Here is a 14,142-nt window from a genome sequence, read left to right as displayed (position 1 = left end):
TTACTTTTACCTATTTTCTCATATTTAGACAAACAAAATTGTCATCATTGACATATATTTCAAAAATATAGGGCTACTTTTTCTCTAATTGACATCTCACGATTAAAACTAATAAAATACTGAATGAAGAAAGAGATTTCTCATATGTAAGAAAAAATACCAAATCGTGTGAAAATGTGCTTGGGGTCCGAATGGATCAAAGGGAGTTGAACTACATCAAACTTTGTTTCAGAGCTAAACTATTGCCAAATTTTGGACAAGGTGTAAACAAAACTTATTCTGAGTGAACACGGTGTGTTTCTCATATCTTTTACCAGTCATTTTATAAACACTCATTACACAGTACACTGAGTGTGGAGTGATCAACACAGACTTGGTTTCCACATGATGTACAGGTTTGATGGACTTTCTTGTTAGTGGTTCTTATGCAAAGATAACGTTTTTTTGTTGCTGGAACACCTTGACCAGCATGCTGTCTTATATCAAGCAATCCCAGCTCTACAAAGGCAGATTTGACACCTTTCTGCATTGGACGGGGATTCTGGAGACTTATCTGAAGTAGGTTGTTCACATTGCTTCACTTCAGGAGAGACCTAAATATTTAATCATGGTTTATCACAATGTATAACCTCTGTGAGTCCATACACACAATGCTTGATGAAGACACAGAGCTCCAAATCTGTATATTACTTGGGGTCCACATGGATTCCATGCAAATTTTTATTCACAAAAATTATTTGACTGCAAAAGTTTTACTATTTTTGTGTCAGAGGATGATGTGACAATTACATAAAAATATAACTGATCAATGAAAAAATATTTTAAAATATTTATTGTCGGTGTCCATATGGTCCCCAGGTGTACGATGAAGATTAATATTGATAGATTCAGTATAAATCATACAATTTAAGATTCTTCATCACTTTTGTTAAAAGTATGTATCAGTATTGATATAAATTGTAAGTGCATTGTATACCTTTCTCTTAATTTAAATCAATCATTATGAATTATGTTTTACATAAGGACTAATTGTAATCAACATATATTATTTATTAACATTTTTAAGTTTCTTTGATTAAGTTCAGTATTAACAATAAAATGGATTCATAAGAAAAACAGGGAAAAGCAAGATATTCAGTAATTGTCTGTTGTAATAATTCAAAGGTTATATATAACTCACATTCACTTGATTATCATAAATTGAGAATTATAGATCTTATATGAAGGAAAGGTAGCAATCAGATAAATTGAAAGACCAAATAGTATGAAATTGAAAGAAAAATGCAAATTGTTAGAAAAAAAACAAAAAACAAGCTGATTGAACTAATGGCAGGACTATTGCAACTTATTAAAATCTGGAATAAACAGTGGAGTTAAACTCTCTCAAATGGGTTAAGCACATGAAATTAAACTGTGTTTAACAACAACAAAAAAAAGGAAGATAGAAATAAACTTGTTAGGAATAGGATTGGATAACATGCAATTAACAAGCTGTAAATAGGGCAAAACAAACAGTGTCAGGACTTCATAATGAGTTCTTAATCTCAGATCAACAAACAAATCATGTTTCAGAATCAAAATGAATCAGTCTTTAATTTTGATACCATTGTATATAGTTATCAACAGTTGCCGAAACAGAATTATTACTAAACACTACCGATTTACAACGCTAAAATCAGGGGTTCGATTCCCCTCGGTGGGCTGAGCAGATAGCCATTTGTGGCTTTGCTATATGAAAAAACACACACACTAAACACTACCATTTTTTATGTACCAGTAGTATAATAGTTACAGAAGTGTTTATGTGTATTTTAGGTGTTTGTGAATGGACAGATTGTAACTACCATTGGTGAAGCTGGAAGTTTTGGAGAACTAGCACTTATATATGGTACTCCAAGAGCAGCAACAGTCAAAGCAAGTTTATTATGATGTTACCTCATTATTAACGTTTTTAAACATGGGTTTACTTTTTTTTTTTATTTCAGTAATGAATAATAACAGTAAATATTTTTTTGTTATTTAGGATAACTTGAATAACAGTAGTAAAGGTTAATTTAACCTTAATTCTGGTACTTTATAAGACACAAGTAGAGAAAACACTCTTCCAAAAAGGAAGTAAATGCAGAAATGGCTAATATCAATCCTTCAATATATGCAAGTGACATCACTGCTATCTTGTTTGAATTTTTATCCCTACTATTTTGCTTGCATTTTTTTTAAGGATTGATATTTGTTATGCATATATATTTTCTTCCTTTTTCAAAACATTCTTCACTTGTTCACTTGATTTTCTAATGCTGTGTTTCAATAGACATAGGAAGGTTGTATTTATGAAAAATTTCTAAATACAATGAGGTTTCAGCTGTAATATTTATTGTTTCTTCACTATTGGTTGATAATTTATTTTTCACTCTGTATTTAAGCTTTTTAAAAAAGCTGAATTTTTTGAGAAAAAGCTAACTTCAAGGGGTACTGATAACATTGTTTACAGTGGAATTATGTTGTGTTTTTAAGTCACTACTAATAACAGTATTTATAAAAGCAGATTATCCATTTGAAACTATGTCACCTCAATGAAATTGGTTGACGCAGTTGTTTTATCATGTAAAAAAAACAAAAGTAAGAATTCAAGTGTTAAAAAGATTAGTCTGCCTTACTTTTACTAGTTTAGGACAGCAACATCAAAGTGTTAAGCTACCTAATTTACAGTGCTTCATCGACAGTATCAATAAAGATTAGTCAGCCTTACTTTTACTAATTTAAGACAGCAACATCAAAGTGTTAAGCTACCTAACTTACAGTGCCTTGTAAACAGTATTAATAAAGATTAGTCAGCCTTACTTTTACTAATTTAAGACAGCAACATCAAAGTGTTAAGCTACCTAACTTACAGTGCCTTGTAAACAGTATTAATAAAGATTAGTCAGCCTTACTTTTACTAATTTAAGACAGCAACATCAAAGTGTTAAGTTACCTTATTTACAGTGCCTTGTAAACAGTATTAATAAATATTAGTCAGCCTTACTTTTACTAATTTAAGACAGCAACATCAAAGTGTTAAGTTACCTTATTTACAGTGTCTTGTAAACAGTATTAATAAATATTAGTCAGCCTTACTTTTACTAATTTAAGACAGCAACATCAAAGTGTTAAGTTACCTTATTTACAGTGCCTTGTAAACAGTATTAATAAAGATTAGTCAGCCTTACTTTTACTAATTTAAGACAGCAACATCAAAGTGTTAAGTTACCTTATTTACAGTGTCTTGTAAACAGTATTAATAAATATTAGTCAGTCTTACTTTTACTAATTTAAGACAGCAACATCAAAGTGTTAAGTTACCTTATTTACAGTGCCTTGTAAACAGTATTAGTAAAGATTAGTCTGCCTTACTTTTACAATTTAAGACAGCAACATTAAAGCCTTAAGCTACCTAATTTATATCATCTCATGAATGGTATTAGTTAAGATTAGTTAACCTTATGGATGGTAACTTGTAGACAATAATATTAAAGTTTAAGGTTAAAAAGATTAAGAAAAAAAATTAATTCATTACCTGCCTGAAAGTCATAAAGGGCTGACCCTTCACTCTTGTTTCTGTGACACAAGTGGGTGAGAATTATGACTTGTTCTCTATGGATGAGAATGATAATCCATCAGAAATGAATCCATAGCTATTAGTTGGCACCTGTTTTAACAGCTGTCTTGATGGAAGCAAAACAAGGTAAAGTATCTTGCCCAAGAATAAAATGATTAACAAAACCCATCACCTTTGGAATAGAAATGCAAAACATGTACCCCTAAGCCACACAGTTATGAACAGTAAATGTTAGGATGTTCTAATTCTTCTACTCAATAAGCTGTAGTAGTTAATATTAGTTTATATTATATGTGGTATATTATTGGAACCCATAATAAAGGGTAACTAACCTTATATATTTTGGGCACCTTAATGAATGATATTAAGGGCTAATCTCTGTTATTTATTAAAAAATTCTGTTTTACACATTTACTTTATTATTCCTTATTTGTAGATATTTGAATACAGATAAACTTTTTATCCCTTCTGCTATGCAACACTAATAAAGTGCAGCTTTTTTGTTAGATTAAAAATTGTAATCAAAATCTTGTATAACTACTTTTTATGCTTAATAGTGTCAGGTGCTGATTTTTTTAAAATTAAAAAGAAAATATTCATTTCAGGCCAAAACAAATGTAAAGCTTTGGGCTATAGATCGTGACACATACAGAAGAATCTTAATGGTAAGAAGTAGAGGAATTGTATTTGGTTAGTACAACTTTATTTAACTTGCAGATATAATTAAAAGGACTTTCAAAGGTTTCTTATTGTTAAATCAGAATGTTTCTTTTAACAATGTTTTAATTTTTTTGCACTAAAGTTTTATAAACATTTTGAATTTACTTGTTAATGTGAGAATCAATGTATATCATTTCAAAGGATATTTGGTAGACTTAAGTATATGTATTGATATCAATGAATCTTGGGGATAATTTTGAATTTATCAAATATTTTTATACAGTAGTTAGACACTAGTATAATAATTAAAATGTTGTAGCTACTAAAATTAACCCATTCTGGACTGTTAGTTTCAGTGATAACTTTTTTTTTTCATTTTTCGTGGTGAAAATACTTTGCATAGAAACTTTGGACTAGCTTACTAAATGGTGTTTGGTTTAAGATTTGAAAATTCATGTTGTTTGATTTAGTTTTTTTTATAACTTTTATGTTGTATGATTCCCAAACTTTTGTTGGGAACAACTCTTGAATAAATAATGAAAATAATTTTTTTGGTTAGAAGTTTTCAGCTGTTGTCTTAAAACTTCCATTTTATTTATCCAATCCATTTCAACTTGATTTTCATTTACCTATTTCTTTTGATAATTTATTTTTTCCAACTTTAGTAGTTCCCACTTCTAGCTGTAAATGATGAAACACTGCACAAATTGACAATTAATTCAGTTTTCAAAATAAAAGGGTGCTGACTGTGGCATTTTTAGGTTGTGAAAGGGCAACTCATTCCAGAATCTGGACACTGCGGCTGGAAGAATATCATCCTTTAACCAATAAAACTGATACAAAAACAAGTATTTTTAAACATCATGATTTATTTTTCAGCCATGTTTTGCTCTGTTTCCACCAGAATGTAAATAAAACCACCTGTCTGATAAATAACCCATGTTTTTGTCTTAATTTTTATTCATCAAGATACAGAGTAGTCTTCTGTTATTTACAACAAAAACTTGAAGATCAGTTTATTAATTGAATTCACAAACTGTTTTTTTTTCGAGCATCCTGTTTCAACATTCATGTTTGAATTGAAGTGTGGTTTTAACTTGCAAACCTGGTTGGTGTCCTTGATAGCAGGGACCAATTGCCAGGAGTTGCATCAATCACCTATCACAAGAATTGTTGGATAAGTTTAAAATAACTGTTTCAATTGTATAAATAACTTCTAAATGAAGTTTACTTACCCAAAATCTTCCATCAGTTTCCTCTTTTGCTTCTGTTCTGTCTTTATAGTGAATTTTGACCTCTATCTGTTGTTGACATTTTTTAATACATACATTATAATGATGGATAACAAAGTATGAATGCACATGAAATGATATGAGTAGTAATGGAAAAAAAATTAACCTAAACAACTTAATTGTTGTAGGAAGTTGATCATAAGAATACTAGAATGAAATGAATGGACAGCATTGAAATATGGATGCTTGGAAATTTAACATTGCCTCTTTTTGAGCAATACAGTTGATCATATAAATAAAAACGAATGTTGACTTTAAGGGTGAGTAAATGGTATTGAAGACTGATATAAAGTACAGTTTGTCTTGTAGTGTCAAAAGTTTAGAAAGAAGTGCATGAATTAATTTGTTTGATAGTCTGAAAAAATGGACAATAAATACTACAATGAGCAATATAAATAGGCAGATCTGTGTAATTTTTCAATGTAAAGTAATTCTTATTTGTAATGTACAAGTTAAAGTTTCTGAATAATACTCAAGTTCTAACTTTTGTTGTTTTGAAAATGTTTGTAAAATCAACTGTATGAGGGAAATATATCTGATGTCTTTTTTTTTATAACTGAAGAACACTTAAGCTATAATTCTAAGTGGCTGTGCTATAGAAATAAAACTATCAAATTAACAACAGTGAAGGTCGCTTACCTTACAGGTTGTCATTGTAATTAATTAAATATTCTCTTGAGGCTTTGTCATTCTTAAATGCACCTTAACAGCTGACATTCTTGGAATGGGTATTTAAGCGTGCACTTTATAGTATCATTTTATATGTATTGCATAACGATTCACTTTCCAAATCTACCAAAATCAAGAACTTGGGGTTTGTACTAACTAGATTTTCAGTGAATAACATAATAAATACACATTAAGGCAAAGAACCATGAGAAAAAGTACATCTGGTATATATTTTAGTATATCTTAACCCCTTAAACTCAAGCGGATGTGGCTATCAACTGGCTCAAAATCTTGATTTGACCATCAGTAATCTAGTAACATGTATGCCTCTTTGGTTGAAAATTATTGCAAATTAAGAAAAGTGAAGTTTTTGTAAGGTGTGGTGATTATTAGGAGATAATTGAAGTAATTACAGGTTTAAAAAGCTAAACACTTTATAACTTAATAAAGCATATATATGTAAGATGGGTTTAAAATTTACTTTTCCTTTAACTGGTTACATGAAGGAAAAAGTTTGCAGAAAAGAAATACTTTTATTTGAAATTTAATTATGAAACTATTTACAAAAGAAGTAAAGCTTCTGTTGCTGTTACTTCAAATGGAATACCTACTTTAACTCTGTGTTAGTTTTCTGGGGTCTTAGACTGACCCCAAACATTTTGTAAACATAGGTGCTAACAGTAGCTTCAGGGTTCACCTAGTTTGGAATAAATTGTTTCCCTTAGTTTAGATGGTAAAAAAAGAAACAAATTGTAATATTCAGTGTTCATTTATTGATTAATAAAGGAAAAGACTTTGAGTGTTAATGTTTTTGTTTCCCAAATAATATTTTATTATCACTTAAATAGTTCAAAACTACTTTTTCATGATGGTGTCTACTTGTGGCCTCGAAAGAGTGATTATGAAAAACATTTCCAGGGTTAAATATTATTAGAGGTTTTAAACAGGTAAAACACAAGAACAAGATTAATGATTAACTTTATGAAATGGTCTTTAAACAAAAATATCAGAAATACTGCAGTTAATCCTACTAAGTACTTTTGGATTCACCTTTGTATTTTACTTAGAAAATTGGTGATAGCACCCAGTTTTTTTTCCTGACAGTGTGTGTTATAATTGCAAAAATATAAGGCTACTCAGTTTTTTGTAGCATGAAGACCTGATCAGTAATCAGTAAGTTGTTAATTTGAGAGCTAAGGTAAAAAAATGATTTTCATTCATATTATCTGTTTTCATAGAAAGTTACCGGTTAAATTTTCAAATTCACAGGAATAAATAAATAAAATATTAATTAATCTTGGAATGAAAATATTTTAAAACTACATAACAATGCAAAGATCAAACACTTTCAATCTTTCACTGTTGGAGAACTCCATACTTTGTGTTGAACTAACTGTAGACTTTGTGATAGAGACTGATAAACTCATAGTTCATGCCTATTATACAGTAGAAGTAGTCTAATTTGATCTTGGTCAGTTATTTAATTCTGTCATTGATTATTTCCTGGACTGTTTCAATAAACCATGAAACATAGATAACATAATTTTACCCACATCAAGATAACTTCTTTTCTTCATCTAGGGCAGTACGATACGGAAAAGAAAGCTGTATGAAGAATTTCTCAGTAAAGTTTCTATTTTGGGTAAGTTTCCTTGGTTATATCATATTTTCTGGTACTCAAATGCATGTTGGCTGTTAAAGGTTTTTTTTTTTTAAAGTCATTTTAAGATTGTTTTTAGTTGAAGATTAAATTTTTTTTATTCTTGCTAGTTTAAAACTGATATAGTTGACCAATAGTTTTTATTTTAATAAACAACTGTAGAAAAAATGTGAAGTATACAAATATATTCAGCATTATAAAATTACTAAAATTTAACACATATCTTTATTTTGTGGATGAAAACAAATGGTTCCAGTGTGGTACTCACATCCCTTACAAGATCAGCTATTCTTGTTGTTTTAAGCTGCTCTCTATATGTAGACTTATTGTATGCTCCCAGCTTTTGGCTCCTCTCTTTCAGAATTGCAAGATTACAACACCTCTCTGGCAAATCACTATACATCACCTCCTTGGCAATAGCAGCGTGACATAATCATGTGATGCATGTGTGACTCCTTCTACACTCCTGTACTGAATTATCACTTCTTGTTTGGCAGCACTTGGGTTCAAACATGCTTCAGTGCTTGTTTAATGCTTCATGTTTAACTTTGTTTCCTTGTGAAGTAGTTGTTTTTTAAATTAATTTGCTTTCATTTGACCTGTTTCTTCTATTAGCATCAATTAATTCGTCACCTTATATTTTGCATTTGAATTTGGTGAACTTTTCTGTGCAATGAATTCCAAAGTTAACATTACCAGCATGGGGATTACACCAGCCACAAGAATTTTTTTCTCAGATCTTGGATATGGGTGACCCAACAGTGGATTTATCTGCTGTTCTACACTGGGAGATTAAATGTTACGTGGGACAACCTTTGTCTCCAGACATCACTTAGACTCCTCCAGAACAGGCTGATCAGGTCTTCAATCATCTTTTTTCTTCTCCAGATTTTGCCTTTTCTTCCCATTCCCAACTTGATGAATTTGCTAGGCCTCATACAGTCTTTATGAATTTTGTGCCTCGTGTTTGATGTTTTAACTCTTCCCCCTATTTCTTATGCACCTCATTTTTCCTTATTGCATGAGCAATAATCCTAATAATGTTTGGTTTTCTTCACTCACTCACCTCATAACTGAACTCATGCTAATCACTTTGCTTTGCAGTTGAGAAAGGGGATTAGCATTCCACACCCTCTAAGGACTTGAATCAGTTTGTGCTTTTTTGCATGCAATAGACATGCTTTCAATATGAGATGTCAAGTGCCTGGTGTGATAGCTAAAAGCTACTCCCAGTGTCATATCCAGGAAATAGAGTGTGTCTCATTCCCATTGTTCTTGAGTTTGAAGTGAAGATGGTATGATCCTATCCTACCTTTATTTTAGATGCAGCTGACTTACCAACTGCAGTCCATCTTGCTCTTTCCATTCTACACCTGGGGGAGCATTCTTTGTTTGTGATTAAGATCACTTTTCTGTTGCACTTTCTCCCACTTAGATGCTCTCCTCTCATTTTTCACCCTTATATCTCACACATTCCACAGTTGGGCAAGAGTATACCTGGCTAAGAAATGGTATGGTTTCCCTCTTCAAGTCTGATTCTCTCACTTCCAGGGTTATCCTTTGGATAATTTTGGGAGTCAATTCTGTCATTCCCTTAGACCAGTCCTTCCTTCTTATCATTGTGGGATTTAAGCTGATATTCTGAGAAGAGGGAAATACCTTATCAGAAACTATAAATTTCCTATACTGAATATCTATTTATTACTTAACATGATCACTTTAGATGTTGGAAAAATTTAAAAGAATTTTACACTTCAAATAACATTTAAAAATTTTTTATTCTAAAACATACATACCATCTACTGACAATACACCTATTCCTCAACATTGGCTTTGCTTATCTAAGCATTTGTCTCGTATACTTCAGTTGTTTATACCTCACCTAAATGCCTCTGTCAGTATCTAATTTGCAGCTTTTTCCACCCTCATCTATACACACACTATCTTGGCTTTGTATATAAGCACCTCACTTAGATAATGTAATCACTTTTTCCCAGCAAAGCATTGGTGATGAAGTGTTACATATTGTCTCGTTATGGATTGTGGTTTTGCTTCGCCTTGTGTATTTTAGTATAATTATAATTTCACACACACACCAAATATATATGTATAAAAGAAGAAGAAACTAAATTAGGCATTATATTTGCTGTTACGAATATCCCATATTATTGTTGTCAGGAGGGTGGTTAATCCGATCTTCCATACTCCTCCATTGTAATCTGGTGTCTCTCTACAGTAGGAGGGGAAAGTGTATTTTAGAGCTGTCCATGTTTTTATCTACTGAGAAATGGAGACATTCATTTGACCATGATTGTTTCCTCCTAAGACTTCTGAAGTTCTCTTTTTTTGTTGTTGATTCTGGAGAGAATTTGGATTATGTTTTTTACACTTTTCTTTACTATGTTGGCTTCTCATGAGTACAATTTGGATCCTACTTTTCTTTTATTAATCATTTGGATTTATGAGATTGTGGAGTTTTTCTCTGTCCTCTTTAAATTTATTGCTCCCTTGTAGGTGGAGTGGGAGACTATTTAAATTCTCCTCTTTCCTGATTTTTTCGATTTGAGCTGTGAGATTTACTGTTTTATTATGTAACAGGATGTAAACCTTGTATCCTCCTTGATTGTTTGCTTGTCTTGGTTTTCCATCTCCTGATGGAAGTATATATTTGTTTGGCTGCTGACATATTGATGTAATAAGTTGGTAGTCATGTTTTTAGGACTTTCTCTCTCCCCTCAGATCATGCTTTATTTTAATAGCATCTTTCTAAGTCTCTGGCAACTAAGGAAGGGAATATGTCCATCTCTGGAATTCATTTGCCATCAATTTCTCACCTCTGCAATCATTTGTAGTCTGATAATTTTGTATTGGCTATCAGTCCTGGAAGTGTTAGGTGACTCAGTTTACCTCCTCTTGTGGTAATAATTTTAGCTGGTTTCATTGGGATCCTTCAATTTCTCTTGATTTCCCCCATTTCCTTAGAGTTGTATTCCCAGATATTCATTTTACATATTTTGATCTTTACAAGTGAGGTATCTTCTGAGTTAAATCTCAGCAGATTCAGCACATTTGGTTTTTACTGGCCTTTTTTTTTATCCAATGGTAAACATTTTGCATGTTATATTCAGAATTCTCCAACTGCCTTGCTTTACCTGCTTGAGCACTTTTTTACTGGAAGTACTTCCATTACCCCATTGCCATTTTAACAACATCTATAAGGAATATAAGGAGAAGGGGGTACTTTTGTCACCATCGTATCTCTATTTTCCAGGATCCCTTCTATCTTACTTTCACTGGATTCTACTTTGTGGTGAGTGTTGCCCATACAGGTGTGCTTCCCTCAATACAATTTTCAGCCAGCAACTGATTTGATTATTCTTACTACTGGTTGCAACAAGCTCTATAGAAATGAGGCACTCCATAAAACTATCTAGATGTTTACCAGATGATATTATTATATTATCATGGTCCACTACTCATGGAATGTCATGAGTAAAGTTAAAGAGTATTCTGTCTGTCCTTGCTGATCATTAGATTGAGGTCAGGTTCTGCTAATGGAGCTAGGGAGTCCTTACCACACCCAGTTTCCAGTCTCTTTGGTGGCAGACAGGGGCTTTTCCTTCAAGAGTGTGAGAGTGTGTACCTCCATTTTTGGAGAAGAGGACAAAGTTGGAGGTCCTCATACTAAGGTTTCTGGCTTATAATGATTACTTGTATACTATTCAACCCTTAATGCAGGAACTCAATTTTTAGTGAAGAGCATACATACTTTGGGTATATTGTGGTTCCTCCACTCGTGTACTGCTTTAATCTTGGTACTCTACTGTTCTGTGCTGATGCTTTCTATGTAGATTATGCCTGCATCAATCCCTCCACCTTCTCAATTCTATATATTGTGTCTGTAGACAGAAAGTCTGTTTTGGAAGTTAACATTTGCATAAACTGAAAATGTATTTCCAATAACACTTACTTTCACCATGCTTCCTCTCTAAGAACTAGTGTCAAGTCCATTTAAGTGGTGTATAGAAGATTGGAATGTGAAAAATCTATGATTAGATAGGCAAAGCCAATGTTGAAGAATAGCTGTATTGTCAGTATTATTGGAAATACACTTTCAGTTTAGGTAAATATTAACTCTCAGCTAGTAATTTGCCATTGGTGCTTCATCAGAGTTAGTAGTACAAGAAACTTGAAGTTTGAATGCTTTTTGATTTTTTTTTTGCTTTCATAAATTATGCTTCTGGCATTATTGATATTATGTCGTTTCCAGAGAGTCTAGACAAATGGGAACGTCTTACAGTAGCTGATGCTCTAGAACCTGTACAGTTTAATGATGGAGAGGTAATTGTGGAACAAGGTCAACCAGGAGATGACTTTTTCATTATTGAAGAAGTGAGTAGAAATTTATTTTGCTACTTTATTCATCTGTAGGATATTTATAAGTGATTGTATGTTACTTTTAAAATGCAATAATTGTTGAAGATAAATATGTGGTAAGTATATGTTGAGCTAATTACTCTTGGGTTTTAACTCACTTTCATGTGACCTTAGTCAACTTTTCTGCACTTCTATAGGAAATTCAGGCAACTGTCAGACACCAATGAAAGTGTATTATGTAATTATATTGGTTGTCTTCTTGCTATAATTGTTGAAATTAGCAAGTGAATCTGGAAGTGGGGTGTAATTGGTGAACTTTTTATGTCACCATATTAAAGTGCCTCATGAACTTAGCGCAAAATGAAATGTTGTCCTTTCTTGCTAAAAAACTTGGTGCCAATAACACCATCAGATTTCAATTTTAGAAAGACTAGGGTCTTAAATTACGTTTTTGGACAAGGGAATTCCATGAATATATATGTAAAAACAGCTGGTATGGGTAGAGAAAACTTTATGTAGAGAAGTGAACAATGTTTCAACCTTCTTCGGTCATTGTCAGGTTCACAAAGAAAGAAAGAGGTAACTGACCACATGTTTGAAGGCAGTTGTGTAATTGAGTGTAGGAATGTAGAGAGTTTTCTCTACCCATACCAGCCATTTTTACATATATATTTTTCTCTACAAGTGGAATTTCTTGTCATCATGAATTCCATGAATGTTTTTTGTTGTAAAAAAAAAATTTGCAGATCTTTGTCATGAAACAGCATATGAAACATATTTGTTAACTGTTTTACGTAGGTAAAATATTGCACCCTTGAATTTTATGCATGTGAATGCTCAGGTTTGTTTTTGAAATAAGAAATATTGTGCCTCTTAATCTGTCGAGCTCAACAGAAGACATACTCATAGACTATTCCGGCTTGTGTAACCTTTAAATTATGATAGTGTCTTCAATTTAGACTCAGTCTAGTGGTAATCCTCTTAATTCTTTATATCACTAATTTTTTGCATGTTCTGCTGAAATTATTTTTCTGATTTCATAATAATTGTCACTGTACCTTATAATATTCCAGTTTTCTTTCCCTTCAACATAAGCAAATCTCACAAGAAGCATTATTCAGTAAATAGCTTCAAACCTCTCACTATGGAACATTTAGTGTCACTATCCAATGTTTTAAATCTGGATTTTTGGCTGGATGTTGTGAGCATCTGCTCAGGTTTAAAAAGTAAAAGTACATAGGTACTGTATATAGACCTTGGCTATTTATAACAGTGTCCACTTATACTGGGTCAAGTGGTAATCTTAAAACACATTGGCTGTGTGTAGTCTGTTGTTAATTACATTATTGATAATGTTATGTATGATAGTCTTTTTATGACTAATGTATAAAAACAAACTTGATGTCTGTTTGGTTTTTTTTGTTTTTTTTTCCAGAATAGCCATCATTTTGTTTTATCTATTAAGAAAATCATTAATCTTTGTTGAAGCCAAATCTGGCAAGATTGAAATAAAACTTGAAGGTTTTTAAACTAAACTCCTCATATATTGATATGTTCATTATCTTAAGAAATAAATTTAATGTTAGCTCTCAAGCTGAGGGACTTAAAAATGGCATATATTGAAAGTGTTTCTAACATAAAATAATAGTTGAAAATAAGAAAACTCCACCAAACTTACCTTTTAAAGTGAGGAGTGGAAATATAATTATATACCAAACATTACTTCACAGTTGGTTATTTCAAAACACTTATAATAAAAGTTATACCTATGTATATTTGATTGCACGCACACACATGCATGAGTTTGCTGTAATATATACATTGGTAGCTGTAAATTTGGAGAACACTATCAGAAACATATTCACTTGGAGTTAATCACACCTCTC

The 14,142-nt window shown here is 31.8% G+C and overlaps 1 protein-coding gene across 3 annotated transcripts in view; it reads left to right on the top strand.

Moving 5' to 3' along the window:
• LOC143255235 (cAMP-dependent protein kinase regulatory subunit-like) overlaps window positions 1-14,142 on the top strand; it is a 45,198-nt gene that overhangs the window by 16,636 nt on the left and 14,420 nt on the right. For all 3 annotated transcript variants that reach the window (XM_076510575.1, XM_076510576.1, XM_076510574.1), the window contains 4 exons: window positions 1,816-1,914; window positions 4,204-4,263; window positions 7,801-7,861; window positions 12,150-12,271. In XM_076510575.1, the coding sequence (XP_076366690.1) occupies window positions 1,816-1,914; window positions 4,204-4,263; window positions 7,801-7,861; window positions 12,150-12,271 (342 nt within the window). The remainder of the gene's footprint in view (window positions 1-1,815; window positions 1,915-4,203; window positions 4,264-7,800; window positions 7,862-12,149; window positions 12,272-14,142) is intronic.

Source organism: Tachypleus tridentatus, chromosome 7, assembly GCF_004210375.1.
Source record: "Tachypleus tridentatus isolate NWPU-2018 chromosome 7, ASM421037v1, whole genome shotgun sequence".
Classification (NCBI taxonomy): Eukaryota; Metazoa; Arthropoda; class Merostomata; order Xiphosura; family Limulidae; genus Tachypleus; species Tachypleus tridentatus.
This window is presented reverse-complemented; position numbering and strand designations above follow the sequence as displayed.